The following is a 23,023-nucleotide window of genomic DNA, read 5'->3' as shown; positions in this document are numbered from 1 at the left end:
TAATACTCAATTTCAAAGTTACATAACAGATGATGAATACAAATATTAAGGTAAAGGCATGACTATTATTTTGACAATGGATTTTTCAACCTAGGCTGCAAGATAATTAAAGAAACTGTGGAGGAAAGTTATGATAACATAAAATCAGCTTCCACCACTACCAAATCATATAGAGCAGCATTTAGAGAACTGGGCGTCTGAGCTACCAGATGTCTAAATATATTCATACAAGCTCAAAGTTGAGTATATGCAACATTTATTTGCAACTCAGGTATTTTCAGTACCTTTTACGGCTTCTTCTACAGGAAGTCCAACAAAGGCTGCAAAGTCATCTGCACTTATAGAAGGATATGCCCGAGAGACTAGTCCAAATGCTCGTCGCCTCGTTGCATCTATTAGAGAGGTAATTAATGCAAAGCTAGTTTACCAAGGATAGGAAACACTTTGTATTCTTAAATAAGTTTCTCTTGAGACAAATCGGAAATGTGCACATTTATATGGGAGATGACTGGTTAGATGTAAAGTTTGATTCCTTTATATACAAAGTATCCTATCAAAATACATTAAATTGCATTTTACTTCAACATTTGCTTTTGATGAACTATAATCAAAAACTTAAAACATTAAATACTGAATTCCAATTTATAAAGAATGTCAATCTTAATCAAATCTCACATTATTTGTTAAGTCATGTATTATCTCAAATTAAGTAGCAGTGGCAGCAATCACAGCTGAAAATGACAACATTTCTCCTGCGAACTGGTATTAGGGTTTTGGAAATGGAAGAGCCTGTCAAGATATAATTATCAATGAAGGTGAAAATCTGTTAAGCATGGCTCCAAAATGAATAGACTAATGATATCATGGTATTCATGGCAGACAAGTTTCTGTTGGCTTGTTGAAAACTGATAAAGTATAGCTCAAATTTAAATTCTCTAACAAATATTCAATATAATGCTGCATGCATTTCCTTTGGCAAAGTACAAGTTGAAATTTCTGCACAAACCTCAGCTTGCATTAACCAAGATATTGTTATTTCTGAGCAGAAATTCTCCTTAAAGGTAGTTGTTCTTGGCAGAGTAGAAAACATGAATAAAAAGTAATTCAGAAACAATATTTGTTCTTGATGCAACTTTGGGTATACCTTTTCCATATTTTATTCCTCACTCCTTAATCTGACAATAACCATCTTCCTGGGAAACCTTCCAACTCAAAGCTACCAATGTAATAACTTTGCAGGAAAACCTATTATTACTATTTTTTAAAATTAAACTTATATGCTGCCCATCTCACCAAAGGCAACTCTATTACAATATAACATATTTTTCAGAGTATAAGACGCACCTTTTCCCTCAAAAAAGAGGCTGAAAATCTGAGTGCATCTTATACACTGAATACAGCATTTTTTGCCTCCTGAAACCCCGCCACCTTTGCAAAAATGGCCGTGCATAGCTTGTAGAAAGCTTTCAGAGAGCTCCTGGGGGGATGGGGAGGGCAGAAATGAGCAAAAAACAGGTTGATTTTTGTTCAATTTTGCCCCCCCCCCCCAGCTCCCAGGAGCACTCTATAGCCGTGATGGTGAACCTATGGCACGCGTGCCACAAGTGGCACACGGAGCCATTTCTTAGGGCACGCAAAGTGTTGCCCTGTCAGCTCCAGTGCACATGCACGCGCTGGCCAATTGATTTTGGCTTTTATTTTTGGCCATTTTTCGCCCTCAGGAGGCTTTCCTGAAGCCTCCGGAGGGCAAAAAACAACCCAACACGCAAACCGGAAGTTTGGGAATGGACTTACGGTTTGCACATTGGGTCGTTTTTCTTCGGAGGCTTCAGGACGGAGTCTAGAACTAGAAAGGATAATAAATATAAACCCAACGAGAGGAGACAGGCGTAAAAGATTTTATTGAAATGCCTTCCTCCCTCTCTCCCCCCGCCCCCCTATCAATACAGGGCTCGGTGCTCTTTCTTCACAGCCCATAGCTGCAGGTGCCTGCAAAGCCAGGCAGGAAAGGAGGAGAAAAGAGTGAGGGAACTCTCCAAGGATGAGCAAATAAAAAGACAAGCTGAAACATCTGCAGCTGCTGTGGCTGCGAAACAGGACTCCTCCGTCTCTTTGTTCCCTGGCATACTTGGCCGAGGTTCCCCAATCCGTCTCTCTCTCTCTGTCCCCCCCCCCCCCCAATGGCTCAGCATGAACTGGGAGGAACCTCGCAGTGGAAAAGGAGGAGGAAGGAAAGGGGGGGGAGAAAAAGAGGGAGAGGGAGAAAGAGAAAAAGAGAGAAAAAAAGAAATGCAACAGAGAAGATACTGGGCCCCGATGGGCTTGCTTTTAAGGAAAGGGTTTGGGGGGTTGGACTTGATAGTTCAATGGTTCCAAGGGTTAAATTAAATGGCAGAGAGAGTTGGGGAGGGGGAGGTAGGGAACATCAATTCTCTCGGAAAATGAGAAGCAGATTTCAAGAAAATGTTTCATCCTACTGCAGGGCTGTGGGTTGCAGTGTTTGCACGTAGAAGGCAAGAAAGCGTCCGGCTTCGCTGGGTGATCTGGTACTTTTTCTCCTTTATGTTTTTCCTGGCTTTGCGGAGGGGGTCCTTAGGTTGTCGTATGTCCCCCACTCCAATCGCCTGCCCAACAAAGAGAAGTTCCGAAAGTGCCAGCAAAAGGGGCGAGGAGAGTAAAGAAAGATCCTAAGTTAGAAGATCCCAAACTAAGTTAGAAAGGCTGGGTCTCAAACCGAACTGGCTTAACTGGGATGGGGGGAATAGGGGGTAGAGCTTCACCAAGGACCCTCCTCTCCTTTCCCCTCCTGGGATCACCCCCTTTACCCCCAAAAAGCAGAGGGAGTCAGTATTTAGAGGGAGGGTCTCCCAACTTCCCCCCTTTGTGTGTCACTCTTTTTCTCTCTCTGTCCCTCTCTCTCTTTCTCCCCTATTTCTCTCCCCCCTTCCCTTCCTCCTTCTTTTCCTCTGCACAGTTCTTCATGCTGAGCCATTGGGGGAGGGCAGAGGGAGAGAAGGATTGAGGGCAGCAAAGAGACGGGGCGTCCCATTTTGAGAAGCCTCACTTTGCAAAGGATCCGAGAGGAGGAAAAGCCTCCCTTCGCAAAATATTACTGTTTTGAGAAGCCTCTCTTTGCAAAAAATCGCTGAGAGGAGGAAAAGCCTCTCTTCGCAAAAGATTGCTGTTTTGAGAAGCCTCTGTTCGCAAAGATTGCTGAGTGGAGGAAAAGCCTCCCCTCGCAAAATATCAGTTTTGAGAAGCCTCTGTTCGCAAAGATTGCTGAGTGGAGGAAAAGTCTCCCTTCACAAAAGATCGCTGAGAGGAGGAAAAGGGAGGTTTCCCCATCCCACTCAGTGCAATGGGAGGCTTTTTGATGGGAGGCTTTTCCCCCCTCTCAGAGCTGTTTTGGGATGTGAGGTCAAAAGGGGGGGTTGTTGCGTCCATCCACAGGGTGAGCGCGTGGGGGGGGTCGTGTGTGCATGTGCAGGGGGGCGCATGGGAGGAGCATTGTATTATGGGTGTGGGCACATGAGTGCGTGCAACAGCGTGCATGCACGCAATTTCACCACCCAAGGAAAAAAAGGTTAGCCATCACTGCTCTATAGGCTTCCTATTGCCCTTTTTTTTAAAACCAAAAACGGGTTGTTTTCTCTGCCCCCCCCCCCCCCCCTGAACACTCTACAAGCCTCTTAAGGGCTATTCATGTCCTTTTTTGAAAAAAAAGTGAGCCCGTTTTCACGAGTGCAAAAACTTTTTTTTAAATTTGCCTCTTCAAAACCTTGGTGCATCTTATACTCTGAATTTTAATTTAATTTAATTAGCGCTTCTAGACCGCCCCCTCTCCCAAAAGGGACTCGGGGCGGTGTACAGTCCATATCAAAAACATCATACATAATAACAATTAAAAATTATTAAATGGATAAATACATAAATAAATATGTAAAATACAGTACATCTACCCTGAAGCATATACTGAAACCATAACCAACAGTAGCTATTCACAGATTACCCCTTCTTAAACTGTACATGCAACTCTTCTTTCTTCACTCCACCCTACACCTTTTCTCTCCTTTCTATAACCCATTTCCTACTTCAACTAGCCTATTTTTATTAGCTGGTATGGCCAATTCCTGAAGGCAAAGCCCTTAAAAGATAATAGGGAAGGAAGCATGGGACCACCCAAGCCATTGTTTTTATTTCCTTTCATGGTTAATAATATGCACAATTTTAACTAAGAAATGTTTACCTTTAAGTGCTTCCATAATTGGCTGAATAGATTCAGACCACTGATATGCATCAATTGTTGTATATATTCCAGGGAAATCTCTTTGCCAGATTCGCTGACCTACAGCCCAAATGGCACCAAGTTCAAGATTTGCCTGCAAAGAAAGAATTGAGAATAAAGCTGTGGCTGTTTGACAAAACAAAACAAATATGCTTTTAGCTATACAGAATATTTTGGCACCTCTTCTCTAGGCCTGCTGCCTTATCTATGAAGCACCCAATACTTCAGCAGTCAATCAATACTTCAGCACTCAAACCATAATTTGAGAAAGGTGTGTAAGGTATATTAATTTAGAGAAAAAATTAGAGAAGAAAAGATAAGAAACCTGATATATTTCAGTGTTCTGAACTACAATTCTCATCAGTATTGGCATGCCCAACTTATACATAATAAATATTATATTGCATTATTTTTCACATACCTAATATAGTCCTTAGCATCTTATAGTAATAATGTAATAAAGTTGAGAAAGCAATGTTTAATAACTAACATGGAAGTTCAGGATTCACAACTGAGGCAATCATAGATTAAGTTCTACTAACCACAACCGGCACAACCTGTTGAATGGAGATATCAACTAATCTTGTTTTTTAAATTAAGAATCACCTCCATTATGTCATTCATAACATCCATTGCCACATTCTGCAGGTATTCCCTCTTTGTCCACATCAAGATAATTGCAGGACATCCTAAGATTATACTGCAGCTGACTAAATCTAAAAAAATTGGTAACTAAAAATAAGTAAAGAGAAAAGAAAGAGTAAAATATATTAAAAACTAACTTGAGCTGCTGAAGAGGGCTAAACCTGCTGCTGTCTTTGCTCCCACCTTTTTTTAAAAAAGCCCTTTACTTTTATTTGGCAGCAGAGCTAATTTTTCTCATTAGCTGATGTTTGGGCTACAGAGAATTTTATTTTGTACTTGGGCTAGTGAAATATCAAGGAAAAGCACATAATGTTGTGCTACTGCAATTATTATTCATTGGTATGACCCATGACAAGAATAGATCCTGACATACATGCTAATATATGAAGGGCTTTGTTTTAACTGTCCTTTGTTTTAAAGTACTTTGATCTGATCTGGAAGCAAACTAAGAACCAGTCAATGCAAAAGAGGAGGTACATGGTTACATGTTATCAAAGTATATCCATCACTGCCTTGCCACTACATTCTGGACCAACTGAAACATCTGGGTGGTCTTCAAGGACAGCTCCACAAAAGCATGTGGCACAGTAGTTAAGCCATGAGATGACCAGAGCATGAGTGACTAAAGACCTCCCATCTAGGAAACAGAACAAATGGGGTGCCTGTGCAAAGCCTTCTTGGCCATAGCTGACACTTCCTGGACTGTGAGTCTAGGAAGACTCAGGTTGCACAAACCCTTGAGTCAGTAAATGCAAATCCATCAAAGGTCAGAGATGGAATATTCCCAGATCTTAGCATGCCAAACATCCAGTCACTTGGTGTTAGTGTTCCAAGTAACACCACCAAGGAAATTAGACTCTGAGCCTTGAAGTTCCTCAAAGTTCCATTTTATTAGAGATGTCATATTGGCACATCCAAAAGAAAGTCAAAGATCCATCTTCTGCACCCACAAGTCCATCACATGGTCCAATCAATTCACTGTCCCAACTAGAGACAACCCCCAGTCACTCCCATCCAAGTGCAGGCCAAATGCCCTTGACTCCAGAGAAAGGAACATTGTTATGGTTAATCCTCCACTGACTCCTTGTAATCCCCCTCCTGTTTTCCCAGACACTAAATGTGACAGCCCAGAAGCTCCAAAGAAAAAAGATGGCTTCCAGGGCTGACACTTGGTCTTTGTAGTATTGAGTTAGTGACAGTTGCTTCCCATTCAAACTCACATCGCCTCCAGGCCCTTGGCCCATCCAGTCAAAATATATAGTTATCATCCGTATGCTGAACCTTAAATCAGCAGATGATCTTACCCAGTGGTTTCATGTAGATGTTGAAAAGGAAGGGAGAGAATAGAATCCTGCAGCACCCCATAAAGGAGGCTTTGGGGAGCAATAACTTTCCCCCAGCAACATCGATTAGAACCAGCTCTGAGGAAAAGAAGGCAACCACTGTAAAACTGTGCTCCGATCCACAGAATTGTCTTAAGACAATACCTTGATTGACAGTATCAAAAGACAGAGATTAAGGAACACAAAGATGGATGCACCACCTCCACCCCAATTCTATCACAAGTGCTACCAAAACTGTCTCAGCACTAGCCTGAAAACAGACTGGAATATATCTAGAATAGTGTTTCTCAACCTTGGCAATTCTAAGATTTCAACTTCCAGAACTGAATGCTCACTGGGAAAATTCTGGGAGTTGGAAGTTCTCGCATCTTAAATTTGTTAAGATTGAAAAACACTAATCCAGATAATTCGCTTCTTCCATGATTCTTCTCAGCTGCAGACCCACCACCTTCTCAACAACCTTCCCCTCCATTTTTAGAAAGCATAGCTCAGTATTCAGACTACTAACACAGCTGAACTTAGACCTATAATTCAAAAACACATTATAAATATTTGAATAAAAATGCAAAAACAATAACGTTCCCAAATATTAAGATCAGCAGGAGCAAAACTTTGTATTCAGCACACATTTTTAAATAATAAAAATGTAGTGGGGAAACATGGTTCTGATAATACTGTTTTTTTGTTCTGTAGCACTGAAAAATACTTACAGATTTAATAGCAGTGGGAATTCTCTTCCAGAGATAACGGGCATTATTCCTAATGAAAATAAACCAGTGATAAATGAAATCTATTTAATAATGTTTATTTACCATAAGTTTCCAGCTACATCCTTCTGAGCACATTAATATGCACTGTACATACATTTCAAAGGCAAAAGAATATAGATTTCATACTGTACCTATCATACAGAACATGGGAAGGGATTTTGGAAGTCTTTCAATTCAATCCTCTGCCAAATGCTAGAATCTTCAGACCATCCCAGACAAAACACAGTTCAATTTAGAAAATCTCCAGCAATGAAGCACCCTTTTAACAGGCAAGATGTTCTACAACCATAATTTATAACTTCTGTTTTTCTATCAATCCTAAAGTTTCAGCTACATATTTCCCTAATATAACACAAAAGTTTAGGCATTTATCTTGTGCATTACATTCTTATCATGAATTGGTTTTATGTGCATGTTCAAAATATATTGTACTTATATGTGGCATTGTAATACTGTCATCTAAAAACTCCAAAACAACAACAAAAAAGCTTCCCCAATAGTTGCCAAGAATGACTAATTTGAGTTACTCAATCATTTACTTTTAAATTTGTGGTAATATGTTGCTCAAATAAAGGGAAAGATACTAGGATATACTCACCTTACAGAAATACATTCCAATCTATGAAGTAATTTGCTTATTTTAATTGTGATGCTTCTGACATGAATAAACATAACAAGTAATTTGCTTTTCGACAACGTAGACCACAACCTACTTCTTGGTAAGCTAGAAAAAAGTGGGGTAGATAGTGTCACTACCAGATAGATTCATAACTGGTTGACAAATCGTACCCAACCAGTAGTCCTTTTTTTTCTTAATAAATTTTATTTTGTTTGTACAAACTTCACATCTTTGCAACACATTACATTTTTTTACCTATCTGTTGTGTCTCTTTTATCTATACCAATAAATCTTTTATAACTATGACTTCATATATTTGTGCATTTACATTATTTCATACATTTTTTTCATTCTATATATAATATTCTTTTAAAAAAAAAAGAATTTTATTGGTTTTTACAAATATTTATAGGGAGGGGTAGATAGGTACAAAAAATTTTGACAGCTACATCGTGCGAAAGGTAGAAATCCCCCCAAATCTCACAGCTTTTACAGAAAAAAATAAAGATCAAAAATTAAGAGATAAACTTTGGCAGCTTTTTGTTTTACATTGTATCAACAATATATTCAATCATCTTATATGTCACTTCCAACAATTACATTAGAGCAACAATTGCAATAAAGTTTCAAACTTATTTTTGTGACATGAGTCTCTTCAATATTGCTTCCTCCCCCGTCTTCTGGACTATCTTGACCTCCTCCCTCAACCCAGTTGTGTCTTCCTCCAACACACCTATTCTCTGTTTATTTTGTGTTGCTTGTTGTTGTGTTTCTCTGAGCTGTTCATTTAAGTCTGCCAGTTGTTTTTTCAATTCGTCTTGTACCTTCATAATAGTTTGAAACATCTGGGCAACAGATAAGTCCTTTGAACTCTCTTCAGTTGTTTTAGGTTGTAGAAATGAGGCCATTTGTGTCTGCTTTGTAATCGGGCTAGACGTAGAAGATGTCGGAGCCAAAGATGCCTTACCAGGCGGTGGCTTTTTAGGTCCCATATTAAGTTCAGAGATAGCTGTAAGTCTTATACAAAAGAAATGGTGTTTGTGGAATACACAGCTGGGAGGGATCGTGGAGACAAACAAGCCCAGAACTGAAAATTAGTCCTCCTGTACAGCTACAAGCCAGGGGATAGGAATCAAGAACTCCAAATCCAAGGGGACCACATAAGAAGAGAGGCTCCAGGAGATCTCCGGGGTGTAGAGTAATACAAAGCCAGAAATTCTTTCAAAGGGGAAACTTCATTCGTGAAAGCAAAGAAGAAGTTGGCCATATTGGCTCCGCCTTCACAGGGGACCAGGGAGCAATATGTCCAAAGTTTCCATAAGGTAGTTTAAGAAAAGAACTCAGCAGTCATCTCTTGCAATTGTAGCAAAATCATTCTCCCATTGCAAGTGGAAGTGAAAGTTAGCTTTTAACTCTCTCTCTCCTCCGAGTGAGAGAGATATTTCGAGTGCCGCCTTTTCCGAGGGGGGTGGAAAATCCCCCCCTCCAGTCTTAACACTTCAAAGGATTGAATCCACAGTTTAGAGAAGCTGCTGTTCATCAATTAAATAAATTTAGAGGAGATTGAGGGAAACTTCTCACCTCACCGCACTTCAGCTGTAGTGTCTAATTCATTCTTTCCTTCCGGAATCCGATCGGCGAAGGCACACAGCAACAGCGCTCAGCGCCGCCATGTACCCCCCAGCTCCTGAGGTGAAGCTGGAAACACCCCTGTGGCTGCCGCTGATCCAGGGGGTCCCAGCAAGCCGCCCTACGGCAGGGAGCCTCTCCAAGGCCCCCTGTGCTCCTAAAAGGAGCCCACCGAAGAGATGAGCAGCGGACGCACACGTCCGTCGCCTTCGGCGACCGGAAGTCATCTCCATTCTATATATAATATTCTATATGTTCTATGTATAGCAGTTTTTACATTTATGTCATTTTGTAAAGTATATATTAAATCTTTTATAACTATGACTTTACATATTTGTGCATTTAAATTATTTCATACATTTTTTCCATTCTATATGCAATATTCTATATATTCTATGTGTAACAGTTTTTACTACATTTACATCATTTTGCGTAATATTTATTTGCTATAGTCTTTCTCATATTTCAATCTTTTTATCCTTTTCTGGTTTTGTAGTTGTCTATTGTTTTGTTGATCCTTCTTCCTTTCTTTTTTGCTTTCCTGCTCCCCCCCCCTTTCCTCTAGCCTATTGTATAATAAATCCGATACGGAGTAGTATTCAGATTCGTCTTTCTCTTTTAGTTCTTTCGTGAGACTATCCATCTCTCCATATTCCAATATTTTTTTAATTACATTTTCTTCTGTTGGTATATAATCATTATTCCAGTTTTGTGCGAATATAATTCTCGCTTCCGTAACGATGTGTAAAATTAAGTATCTAATATTTTTTTCATAATTTCCTTTTATAATCACTAACAAAAATAATTCGGGTTTTAGTGCAATTTCATGTGTAGTAATCTCCTCTAGCCAATCTTTTATTTTTTTCAAATACTTTTTGGTCCATGTTGTTTGTTGCATTTCCAGCAGATAGGTGAACAATCCAGGAACATTTTTGCAATTCTCGTTGGTGGAAGGTGCCATTTGTAGAACATCTTGTACATGTTCTCTCTATAAGCCGTTGCCATTGTCAATTTGTAGTTTATTTCCCATTTTTTCCCATTCCGCCAATTCTATACTATACCCAAAGTTTATCATCCATGTTATAATCGTTTCTTTCAGAGTTTCTTCTTCCATTTTAAATTTTAATAAGTAGTGATATATTTTTTAAATCAATTTTTCTTCGGTTCCCTGTAAAATTTTATCCACCTCTTGTGGCTCCTTATAGAATCCATCCCTTTCCCTGTCTTTTTTATACCTTGCCTGCATTTGTAAATAAGGCCATCAGCCAATATATATTCTTTAAGTTCTTGCCTTGTTTTTAGTCTTTCTTGGTTGTCTAATATGTCTTTATATCTTATTATCTTGTTTATGTCCAATACGTTTGGGTATATCAGAGCTTCCATGGTGGTTAGCCAGGTTGGAATTGTATTGCAATGTTTTGATTTTTAACCATGTTTGTAGTAGAGCTTTTCTAATTAAATGTTTTTGGAAATAGCTATGAATCTTGTCTTTCCCATCCCAGATAAAGGCGTACCAACCCAATTCCAAACTATAACCTTCTATTGTTAAAAATCTTCTGTTTTTTGAAATTGATCCAGTCCTTTATCCAGGTGAGAGCAGCTACTTAGCAATAAAGCTCCCAATCGGGAAGTACGAATCCTCCTCTTTCTCTACTGTCTTGTAACAATTTTAATTTAATTCATGTTTTTTCCCCTGACCAAATAAACTGTGCAATTAATTTATTTAAATCTATGAAAAAAAATTCCCTAAGCTAATTGGCACCACTTGAAATAAAAATAATTTTTTTTGGTAATATATTCATTTTAATGATGGCAATTTTTCCCATTAAGGATATTTATAGTTGCCTCCAATTTTCCAGATCTTTCTTAATTTTTTGAATCATTTTAACATAATTATCTCATTTAATTGTTGAGCACTTCCCTGTCAGCCAAATTCCTGGATACTTTACCTTTTTTGCTATTTGCATTCCCATGTTTTCCTCTAATTCTTGCTCTTGTTTTTTAGTAAAGTTCTTTGTAATGATCTTTGTTTTGTTATTAACTTTAAGTCCCGCTACTTTACCGAATTCCTCTATTTTTTGGATTAATTTAATTCCTGATTTTAATGGATCCTCTAATATGAATACCATATCGTCCGCAAATGCCTGTGATTTATATTCCTCTTTTTAAATTATTAATCCCTTTATTTCTTGATTGTTTCTAATTTCTGTTAGTAGAACTTCCAGTGATAGTATAAATAATAAAGGTGATAATGGACAACCCTGTCTCACTCCTTTCCATATCTCAACTTCCTCTGTAGTGTCACTATTTATTATTATTTTTGCTGTCTGGGCCAAATAAATTGATTCTATCATTTTTATAATTTTTTCTCCAAATCTCATCATTTTTAACTGTGTGATTATGAAATGCCAATTCAAGTTATCAAAGGTCTTCTGGGCATCTAAAAAGACCAGTGCAACTTGTTTTCCCGGATTCTCTTCATAATATTCTAGTGTATTTATAATTATCCTCATATTGTTTTTAATTGACATTTTGGTAAGAAGCCATTTTGATCAGTGTGGATAATTTCATTTAATATTTTTTAAATTCGCTCTGCCATTATTGATGTAAAGATTTTATAATCTGCGTTTAGTAAAGAAATTGGTCTGTAATTTTTTATTTGTTGGTGGTCCGAATTCTCTTTGGGTATCAATGTTATATATGCTTTCCTCAATGATTTTGGTAACTTTGCTTCTATAAGTGCTTCATTAAAGAAGTCTAAAATCACTGTTTCTGTCTGCTCTTGCACGGCTTTATAAAATTCTACAGGTATACTGTCTGGGCCTGGTGTTTTATTATTTTTTTGTCTCTTCAATGCTTCCTTTAATTCTATCCCTGTGATATTTATTTTTTGTTTAGCATTTCTTTTCTCTCTTCTTCAATTCCATATAGATTCCTTGTATTCAAGTATTGTTCGATACTGTCTTGTAATATATTTTCTTTGTTGTACAAATTCTGGAAAAAATTCTGTACTATTTTTTTTTCCTCTTTCCGGTATTGTATGTTTCCCCTTTCATCTTGTAAGTGATGTATTATTCTTTTTTCTTTTTCTTTTTTAAACTTGTGTGCTAACCATCTTCCTGGTTTATTCGCATTTTCAAAATAGTTTTGTTTTGCAAATTTGATTTTTTTGGGCCATCTCTTCTTGTGAACACAAATTTAATTTGTGTTTTATTAAGTTCTTTTTTCTCCTTTATTTTTGATTCTTGTGGGGTTTTTTGCAGGTCCATTTCCAATTCTTTAAGTTTTCTCTAATGATTCTTGTTTTTGTCTCTTTTCCTTGTTTTTCCTTGCCAAATACGCTATTGTCAACCCTCTTGTAAAAGCTTTTGTAGTATCCCATAAATTTTGTAAGGATGTTTCTTCTTTCTTATTTACTTCGTAGAAAAGTTTCAATTCTCTTTCTATCATTTTTATATATTCTTTATCTTTCACTATTCTTTGATTCATTGACCATTTCTTTTTCTTTTTTGGTCCTTTCCAGGTTATTTTTATTGGGTTGTGATCCGCCCAAGTGTTTGTCATTATTTCAATCTGTTCTGTATCTCTTTTCAATTCTTGGGTTGACCAAATCATATCTATCGTTGACCATGATTTGTGGGGGTTTGAATAATATGTAAATTGTTTGTTTCCTATATTCCTTTCTCTCCATACATCTTTTAGGCTCAATTCCTGCACCATTTCAAAAAAGGTAGATGGTAGCATTCCTTTTTTTCTTATTTCGTTTGTTATTCTTGTAGTCATCGTTGATATGTGTTATAGCATTGAAGTCGCCAATTAGACGTATATTCTCATATTCTATTTCTGTTATTTTTTGGTGGAACTTCTTGTAAAATTCTTTTTGGTTTTTATTTGGGGCCTATATTGCTGTGAGAAGAATTTTTCTTTGTTCTGTTTCTATTTCTATCATTAAAATCCTCTCCTCTTCATCTGCATTTTTTTTTTTTTTTGCATTTATCCATTCTTTGACGTATATTGCAATTCCTCTTTTTTTTTGTGCTAATGTTATAAATAGTATTCCTAACTTTGGATATTCTAGAAGTTTGTTATATTGGTTTTTAATATGTCCATATTCATTTTTTGTAATCTAGCCAAAGTTTGCCTTCTCTTTTCCGGTGAGTTTAATCCATTTATATTTAGTGAGAGTAACTTAATTTCTTGTTCCATTGTGTTATTTGTGTGCCGCCCTTAGTTTCTTTGCGTTTCGTCTCTATTCCTATTTTACTACCTTCTTGTTCTATTTGTTCTCTTTCCTGTCTTCTTCTTTGTTCTCTTTCTTCCTCCCTGTTTTCAACTGACTGTTCTTCTTGACTTCTACTCTCTGGTTTCTCTTTACTTTCTTGTTCTTCCTCAGCGGTGAAATGATGTTCAAAGAACTCATGTGCTTTCTCGACTGTGTCTATTTTATATCTTTTATCCTGCCAGGTAATCATCACTTCCTCTGGTGTGAGCCATCTGAACATTACATTGTACCTTATTAGTTGTTGTGTAAGGAACTGATACTGCCTTCTCTGGTCTCTCACTATTTTCGGGATTTGTCTCAGGATTTGTATCTCTCTTCCTTTATATGTTATTTGTCCTTCTCTCACTTTCTTATATACTTCATCTCTTACCAATTTTCTAGCAAAGCGTATGTGGATTTCTGTCTCTCCTGGCATAATTTGTGTGGATTCGATACACCTCATCTATGTCCCTTCTCGTTTCTTGTTTGTTCTTTTGTAATTGTTTTAATTATTTAATTAGTTTGGGTTAAATATACAGACTGTATGTTTGCGTTGTTCTGTCTGGTGTTTTATGTCATGTTTTGTTGTTTTTATATATGAACGGTCTGTACACCACCCCGAGTCCCTGCGGGGAGAGGGGGCGGTCTATAAATTTAATAAAACCTAAACCTAAACCTAATATGTTCACAACAACCTGTGATTGTTTCTCCTAAATCCTCCTCCTTTTCTTCTACTATATTTTGAAAGCGCGAAGAAGTCAGCTTTTTCAAGTTCCAGAAACACTATTTTTCCCCCTAATTGTCTGATTAGTGTAGTCAGCTTCTCATCTACCATCTCTATTCTCTTCTCCATTTTTTCTACCTTTGTTTCTACTTTTTGAATTTTTTGTTCATTTTTTATTTCACTTTGTATTTTCCCTATTCTATCATCTATTCTTCTAATCTCACTCTTCATTTCTCCCATTTCTAGTTTAATTTCTTCATGATTTCTCCTAGTTTCTTCGTGATTTTTTGTAATAGTTTCTTGTGTTTTTGTAATTGTTTCTTGTGTTTTCAGCATTGTTTCTTGTATCATTGCTAATGCATCTTGCATAAACTGAAGGTTCGTTGTTGAGTTCGCTTTCTCTATACCCAGTGCGCTCTCAATTGTGCGCTGATTTGAGGGTAAAGATGTTGCTGATGTTGGATTGGATACTGCCTTTCTATTCATTTTTTATTTTAATTTCCTTACAATTTTCCCCACAATAACATATACTTCTCTCTGCCCACTTCTTGTTTCCACTCTCTTATACCAGCCCCTTCAAACTTTGAACTTTCCCTCTTCCATGCACATTTCAATTCAATATCATTCAATCCTACAATCTAACAACTTAATTTCTATATATTCGGGTTAGTATGCAAGTCAATCCACACAATATTCATGCAATATTGAATATATTTAACCCAACACTTTGATTCAGTATGCAACCTTATATCATCTCTTTAATTTCAAACTAACATCCCCCACTTCAACACTATATTACTATTTTTTTTACTATTCTCTATGTATACAATATGTTTAGGATAATAAATCCTTAATTTAAATTCTTATATAGTATTTTGTCATCTATTTATAACATTGATACTTTCAAAGTATCACTAATAGTTCATAACAATATTTTATCTCACCACAGTACAGTTTATATTTATAGTTCTTCTTTCAATGTTGTCCTTCTATTTTTAAAATCCGATTTCAGAGATCACAAAAAACAAAAAAACAAAAAATTTTTCCAGATTTCATCAGCATTATATAGTTATTTCTTATTTCTTTCTCCACTAGATGGCGGTGTTACTCTTCTTTCATATAGGGTTTTTCTTTTCCTTCAAAAAATCCGATATTTACTTTTCTATATTTCACTTTCTCTCGAGTATTCCAAAATAGTTCTCTCCTCTTCTTCACAATTGTTACTGTTTTGTCTGGCTCCAATTTCTGTTTATTGTCCAAATCTCTCCTTATTTAGTTCTGTTCTCAAGTCACTCCAAACCTTCTATTGCTATAGGAAATTGCTTGATTTCCCTCTTGTAGCTGCCGATATTAAGCTGTATCCAGCTCATTTCAAAGCTTTGAAATTCTAGCTCAATGAGTCTTTAATAGAATTTATACCATTTTAGTTGTTTTAAATATTTTCACCAATGCTGCTGTGTTGCTATTTTCTCTCCCTCCTGTGCAGTAGTCAACACCCAAAATCGGCCATGGATGCCAATTTCTTCTCTGGTGATTTCAAGGGGTTTTCCCTTGTCCGATAGGGAAGTTGCTTGCTTCCTCCTTCGGCGCCCGGGCTTCCCCTCTCTCCTGTTGATCCCTCCAGGTTCAACTCGTCCTTTTTCAGGATCATCACAACAGAAACTCGAGCAAAGCTATTAGAGTTGCCATTTCTTCGCCCTCATGGAAGTGACGTCACCACAAGGAAGCCCAATGAGTAGTCCTTAATGGGTCTATGTCTATATGGAGGGAAATAAGCAGTGGGGTACCATAAGGTTCCGTTTTAGACCGACTACTCTTTAATATCTTCACAAATAACTTAGATGAGGGAATAGAAGGGGAACTTACCAAATTTGCAGATGATACTAAGTTGGCAAGAATAGCTAACACCCTAGAATGGGTGTCGGCAATCCGCGGCTCCGGAGCAGCACATGGCTCTTTCAGCCTTCTGATGCAGCTCCCAATACTGCTGCTGTTGCCGCCTCCATGGCCTGCCTGCTACAGCGCCTTGCACAGCACATTGAAATTTAGTGTACTTCACAATGGGGGAGACGGGTCCCCTCTGCCTCCTCCAGGGGGCCATTATGATGTGCCCCAATCACCCCTGGCAACAGCAGCTTTGTCGTTGGCTTGCTCTTCCCTCCCGGATATCAGCTGCTTTTCCTGCAGAGCCTGCAGGCCACAGGTGTTATGATGCCTTGCCTCCCCTCTGGCAAGCTGGTCTTCGGCTCTCTGCCGACCAGAAGATCGTTGGCACACTGCTCGTAGGCTGGTCAGCCTGTGACGTCAGATTCCCACCACCCAGCACCAGTTCAGGCGTTCCTTCTGCCCCCCCCCTCCAGGTATGGCAAAGCCATGCAGGGCTTGACAGCATTGTGGGTCAGGCCAGTGTGGGGGCGGAGAGCAAGTTGCGCATGTCCAGCACCAACAAAGGCCAGAAGTAGATGCCCAGCATTTCCAGCTGTAGTCTGCCTGGCAGAGGAGAGGAGAGAGACCGGAAAAAGGGGAGAGATAGGAGAAGGGACAATGGAGAGAGAGGGGGGGAAAAGAGAGGAGAGAGAAGGGTAAAAAAAGAGAGAGGACAGAGAGAGAGAGAGAGAGAGAGAGAGAGAGAAGGAAATAGAGAGACAGAGAGGGAGAGAGGGAGAAAAAGAGGGGTGAACAACACACCTGAGGCCAGGTATGGGAAGAGATGGCTGGGAGAGGGGTGAAGTGTGGCCGGGCGGGGAAATAATTTAATCGCTGGTTCTCTACCCTAATGATTGGCTGGGTAAGCGTGGCTACGGGGGATCATGTGACTGGGTGGGAGTGAGTGACACTGAGTTAGCTACGCCCACCCAGTCACACCAGTTGTTAAATTATTGGCTCCCAGTATTTTCTTTTCTATGGGAAACAGGTCCAAATGGCTCTTTGAGTGTTTAAGGTTGCAGAGCCCTGTACTAGAAGATAGACTTGAACACTGGACCCTATCTAACAAAATGAAATTCAATGTAGAGAAAAGTAAAGTTTTACACTTAGGCACCCCCCCCCCCCCAAAAAAAAAGTACAGACATAGATTGTGTGAAACCAGACTTAATAGCAGTAAGTGTGAGAGGGATCTTGGAGTCTTAGGGAACAACTAGCTAAATATGAGCCAGCAGTGTGCAGGGCAGCCAAAAAAGCCAATGCAATCCTAAACTGCATTAACAGAGGGATACAATCAAGATCAAGTGAGGTACTAATACCACTCTATAAAGTCTTAGTAAGACCACACCTAGAATACTGCATCCAGTTTTGGTCACCACACTATAAAAAGATGTTGAGACTCTAAAAAAAGTGCAGAGAAGAACAACCAGGATGATTAGAGAACTGGAGACTAAAACATGAAGAACGGTTACAGGAACTGGGCATGACTAGTCTAGTGAAGAAAAGGAGTAGGGAGACATGATAGCAGTGTTTCAATATTTGAGGGGCTACCACAGAGAGGAAGGGGTCAAGCTATTTTCCAAGGCACCTGAAGGCCATACAAGGAATAATGGATGGAAACTGACCAAGGAGAGATTCAACCTAGAAATAAGGAGAAATTTTCTGACAATGAGATCAACCAATGGAACAGCTTGCCTTTGGAAGCTGTGGGAGCTTCATCACTAGAGGCTTTCAGGAAGAGATTGGATTGCCATCTGTCAGAAATGGTGCAGGGTCTCCTGCTTGGGTGGAGGGTTGGACTAGATGACCTATAAAGTCTCTTCCAATTCTGTTAATCTAATCTAAACCTAAAAGCAGTATGAGCAAATTCAAAATCCTACTTGTATTAACTAGCAAAGGTTGGCTTAGTAAAAATCAATTAAAGTACAGCATACTTCAGCTATAGCTACATCACATGCCTTTGCCTTTACAACTTGATTTGGAATGCTAAGTATCTTTTTGCCAATTAATGTAAATTTATCTAATTCTAAAAATGTTATCTGAATTGTGTCAATATGCTTATACGTGTCTAATAGGCCCAGACCTATTGTTTAAATGTATTACTTACATATCATTATGCAGAAGATACAAAGCCAGGAGTTGAGCATAAACAGGTGATGTTGTTATTCCTCCAGGGGCCTTAAAAAAACAAAATTAGATTGTTTCCTGTACAAAGCAGTGCATAGCTGAGATCAAAGAACACTGGTGGTAAAAGCCAATTCCTTCCCTCTGAAAAGAAGATTTGGGCAGTCAGGTGCTTTCCACAAAGTGCACAATACAGCCCATTCTCACCTCTGTGCAGTGAGAAAACACATTTCAATATCTTAAATCTCTGGTCAAAATACATCACTAAATAAGTTTTTATTTCATTCAGATATGACATTACTTCACCCTACTCTCAAACTCAGTTTGGAGGACAATCAATTTGCTTTAGGACCTATCCATGCCTTTTACAAGCATTTATTATTGTCTAATTATTCTAATCAACAAAGCTTGATAAAGAAAATTAAAAGAACAATGAGGGAATGTTGAAATATACAGACTTCAATCTGGCAAAGAAGAATAAGGCATGTACATTTATGAGAAAGTGATTAATCACCACATTATTTGCCTCAACTAATGAAAGGCAAAGATTTCAAGGAGCTAATAAAATACAGGAAGTCCTTGAGTTACAACCACAATTGAGACCAAAATTTATGTTGCTAAGTGAAATATTTGTTAAGTGAGTTTGCCACATTTTATGACTTTTCTTGCCACACTTAAATGAATAATTGCAATTAGTAGTAACATGATTGTTAAGTGAATCTGGATTTCCCATTTACTTGTAAAAAGGTTGAAAAAGCTGATCACATGATCTCAGGACACAGCAGCCATCATATATATCAGGGGTGTCCAAACTTGGGAACTTTAAAACTTGTGGACTTCAACTCCCAGAATTCCCCAGCCTGGGGAATTCTGGGAGTTGAAGTCCACAAGTCTTAAAGTTCCCAAGTTTGGACACCCCTGATATATATGAACCAGTTGCCAAGCATCTGAATTTTGATGTGACCATAAAGATGCTGCAACAGTCATAAGTGTAAAAAATGTCATAAATTACTTTTTATAGCCATTGTAACTTTGAAGGATCACTAAATGAACTGTTGTAAGTCGAGGACTACCTGTACTCTTAAAATTACTGAGGCAATAAGAGATAGATTACAATTATCACCATTGGAAAATTACAATACAAATAGTACTGTTTAGAATCCCTATTTCATACAAAATTCCAACAGAATTAAGATGACCTGTTTTGACCAGGCCTACCGTGTTTCCCCGAAAATAAGCCACGCCCTGCTAATAAACCCAATCGGGTTTTTCAGAGCATGCGCCAAAATAAGCCCCTCCCCCCAAAATAAGCCCCCCCAAACCGGAGTGGGAAGAGGGGGGGCATGCCCCACGCACCCCACAGCCCTTGCTGTACCTACGGGTACAGTTTGCCGGGCAAAAAGAGGGCCCACCGCAAAAAGAGCGGTAGGCTAGCAATACGCTTCAAAAAAACCCTGTTCTGTCCCGATCCCGCGGCAGCAATGCACTTCAAAAAAACCCTGTTCCCTCCCTTGCAAAGAGCCCAGCGCAAAAGGAGCAGCAGGCGAAGCAAAGTGCTTCGCGCCCCATTCCATCCCATGAAAAAAAGAGTCCGCTGCAAAAAGAGTCCAGCAATGCGATCCCCCCCTCCCCCACCTGATCCCTCTCGCACCCCATTCCCTCCCGAGCAAAAAGAACAACTCCCACCAAGCCCCAATGATAACAGCTGCCTGGCTGCTTCCCTTCCCCAACCTGCCTTTAGGGAGGGGGTAGCAGTGGGGGGGGGGAAGCGACGCGTATCTTAGTGCTACCAGAGATTGACAGCTCCGCTGCGTTCCTTGCTGTTTCGTCCAGGGAAGCCCCATGTAAAAAAAAAAAAAACCCATGAATTCAACTAGCGAGGTTTTTTTTAACAAGGGGCTTCAATGGGCGAAAGAACGCAGCGGAGCTGTCAATCTCCGGTAGCTCTAGGACACGCGCCTGGCGGCTCCCCCCCCCTACATTCGTAAACATTGCTACAAATGAGACTCCAAACAAATGATAGAATGGGGGGGGGACGAAGGCAGAGGACAGAGAATGAAACAGAAAAGGAAGAGAAGGGGGGAGGGAGGGAAGGGATATCCTAGAGATACCAGAGACTGACACCTCCTTCGGGTTCCTCGCCCTTTCGCCCATTGAAGCCCCTTGTAATAAAAAAAAACTTCCGTAGTTGAACTCATGGGTTTTTTTTTTTACAAGGGACTTCACTGGACGAATGGGCGAGGAACGCAGCGAGGTAAGAGGCGCGCTTCGCTTCTCCGCCCCCCCACCCCACCCTAAAGGGGTGGCAGGGAAGGGAACCAGGCAGGCTGCCTTTACCATTGGGGCAAGGTGGGCGGTGTTGGGCCTCGAGGCGCACCTCTTACCTTTCCAGGTCCGTCGCAGTCCTCGCCATTGTGTCCAGGGAAGCCCTGGTTTAAAAAAAAAAAAAAACCTCTTGCGAGTTCAAGAAGTTTGATTGAACTCGGGAGAAGGTTTTTTTTTTTTTTAACCAGCCGCTTCCCTGAGCACAATGGCGAGGAACGTGACGGAGCTGGAAAGGTAAAAGGCGCGCTTCGCTTCTCCTCCCCCCACCTGCCACCCCTCGCTCAAGGGGCAGCAGGGAAGGGAACTAGGCAGGCTGCCTTTACCATTGGGGCAAGGTGGGCGGTGTTGGGCCACGAGGCGCGCCTCTTACCTTTCCAGGTCCGTCGCAGTCCTCGCCATTGTGTCCAGGGAAGCCCTGGTTAAAAAAAAAAAAAACCTCTTGCGAGTTCAAGAAGTTTGATTGAACTCGGGAGAAGGTTTTTTTTTTTAACCAGCCGCTTCCCTGAGCACAATGGTGAGGAACGCGACGGAGCTGGAAAGGTAAAAGGCGCGCTTCACTTCTCGCCTGCCCCAGAAAATAATAAGCCCTCCCCTATAATAAACCCAAGGCCATATTTCGTGGGGCAAAAGAAAATAAGCCCCTGTCTTATTTTCGGGGAAACACGGTAGTATTTAAACCAAAGTGTGTAGAGCTATTTTGGTTGTAGTAACTATGTAGTTACTATTTGTATTATTTATAATAACTAAATTTGTCCTTTTTAATGCAGTTCATACAGGTAGACCACATTTTATAATGACAATTGGGACCAAGATTACCAGGTGTAATATATGACATCATGTAACCACATCACTTAGTGAAGGCAATTCTGGTTGCTATTATAACTCTAGTGCTGTGTGGGTTATTTAGCAGGAAGAGGCAGAAGGGGGGAGGGGGCATGTGTGCACATGCAGGTATGGGACCAGGAGTTGGTGGTGGGAAATGTGAACCATCCAGCCAGATGGAAGTGCAGGTAGACCAGCAGGAATCCTGAACAAGCAGGACAGTGGTATGGATGGCACATGCCATGGAAATAAGGTTCCTGGGACCCATACTCTGTAGCAGGTCTTCTTGGGAGAAAAAGTGGCAGAAGTGATTTACAGACTTGTAACTTTCCCTGGAGGTTTCCCCAATGACTTTACTTATGGGAAGGTGGCAAAGAAATTCGCAAAGGCAATATGATCGCAGGGATGCTGTGACAGCCACGACTTTGGAGCCTAAGTCCCTTGTTTAATTTTAAACAAATGGTTATAACACGAGGATTACCTGCACATATGTATTATTAAGTCCACTGTGTTTAATGACGGAGGGAAGAAACAGGCTGCATTTAACTGGCATATCTAATTTCTGTAACTAATGTTAATGTAGATATTATGTAAGATGTACCACCACCTGATTTTCAACAACTGTGGGCAGCTCACAACAACCGAGAAAGAAATTGGAACATCAATAGAACATAAAGATAATATGAAAAGGATTGTATGGTTCCTGAGTCTGCAATGCTTCTGAAAAATATATTGCTCTCCTTAAATTTAGCAGATTTCCAAGACTCTCTAAGTGTGAAATCACCACTACACAATTATAGAACTTTTCTCATTGACATTTTCAATGTCCCAGAGCGTTTTCCGTTTGCTCTATTGCAGCCAAGACGTCAGACCAGACTTGCCTACTCTCCAGCCAGCATTCGCTACGTCCTAGAGTGTTTGAAGTGGTTGATTCAAGAGGGCTGGCGGGAAGAGCACGTGCCTGGTACCACGCGTGCCAGCCCACCTCGCGCGGCCCAGAGTTCCTGCACCCTCGCGCCGCGTTTCCATGGTCGCCCCACCCCCACTCCCATTACCTCCAGCTCCTGAGTCTCACACTGCTCCAGTAGCTTTCGATAACTGAACGCGCCGCTCGTCGCCGTCATCACCGCCACTGGCATCTTGGCGCCTCGCGCCCTCTTCGAAACAACTCTTGCCAGACACTGCCCAAACAAGCGGGGAAATGGAAACTTCCTGGAGGCGGGCAAGCACTCGCCCATCCTATTTCCACTTCCGGCCCCGAAAATAAACATCAGGGGCGTCTTCGCCGGATTGTGCGCTTGGTGGGCGTGTCGAACCTGCGTTTGTGAAAACAAATAGATATATGCAGAGATGGAAGTTAGAGTGATACATTGACTAAACTTCCGGTTTCAGTGGATTCTTCCCCACCCCTTTTGATTAGGAAAATGGGAAAACGTCTTGAAGCATTTCATCAAATTTCCGCGCACAGCTATCATTACGGTGATTATGCATTTGTTTCTCTTGCAAAATATTAACATAAAAAGCTATTCCTAGATATATGCACGAGAAAGTCC

At 39.9% G+C, this 23,023-nt stretch overlaps 1 protein-coding gene and 1 long non-coding RNA gene across 2 annotated transcripts in view; both read right to left on the bottom strand.

Moving 5' to 3' along the window:
* The window catches only part of COPS8 (COP9 signalosome subunit 8), a 32,171-nt gene extending 9,395 nt beyond the window's left edge, over positions 1-22,776 (bottom strand). The window contains exons 1-5 of the mRNA XM_081945173.1: positions 22,526-22,776; positions 18,307-18,377; positions 6,984-7,032; positions 4,247-4,379; positions 285-392 (exon numbers count right to left, since the gene is read on the bottom strand). Coding sequence (XP_081801299.1) covers positions 285-392; positions 4,247-4,379; positions 6,984-7,032; positions 18,307-18,377; positions 22,526-22,741 — 577 coding nt within the window. The 5' untranslated portion in view covers positions 22,742-22,776. The remainder of the gene's footprint in view (positions 1-284; positions 393-4,246; positions 4,380-6,983; positions 7,033-18,306; positions 18,378-22,525) is intronic.
* LOC309388133 lies at positions 12,363-18,299 on the bottom strand. Its single transcript, XR_014174727.1, has 2 exons — positions 16,143-18,299; positions 12,363-16,033 (listed from the first exon to the last, which is right to left on the bottom strand). It is a non-coding gene; the product is annotated as an uncharacterized lncRNA (long non-coding RNA).
* Positions 22,777-23,023: the final 247 nt, after the last annotated feature.

The sequence above is a fragment of the Natrix helvetica genome, assembly GCF_964273705.1.
Source record: "Natrix helvetica genome assembly, chromosome: 2".
In the NCBI taxonomy this organism is placed as follows: Eukaryota; Metazoa; Chordata; class Lepidosauria; order Squamata; family Natricidae; genus Natrix; species Natrix helvetica.
The sequence above is the reverse complement of the archived record's forward strand: the minus strand, read 5'-3'. Positions and strand labels throughout refer to the sequence as shown.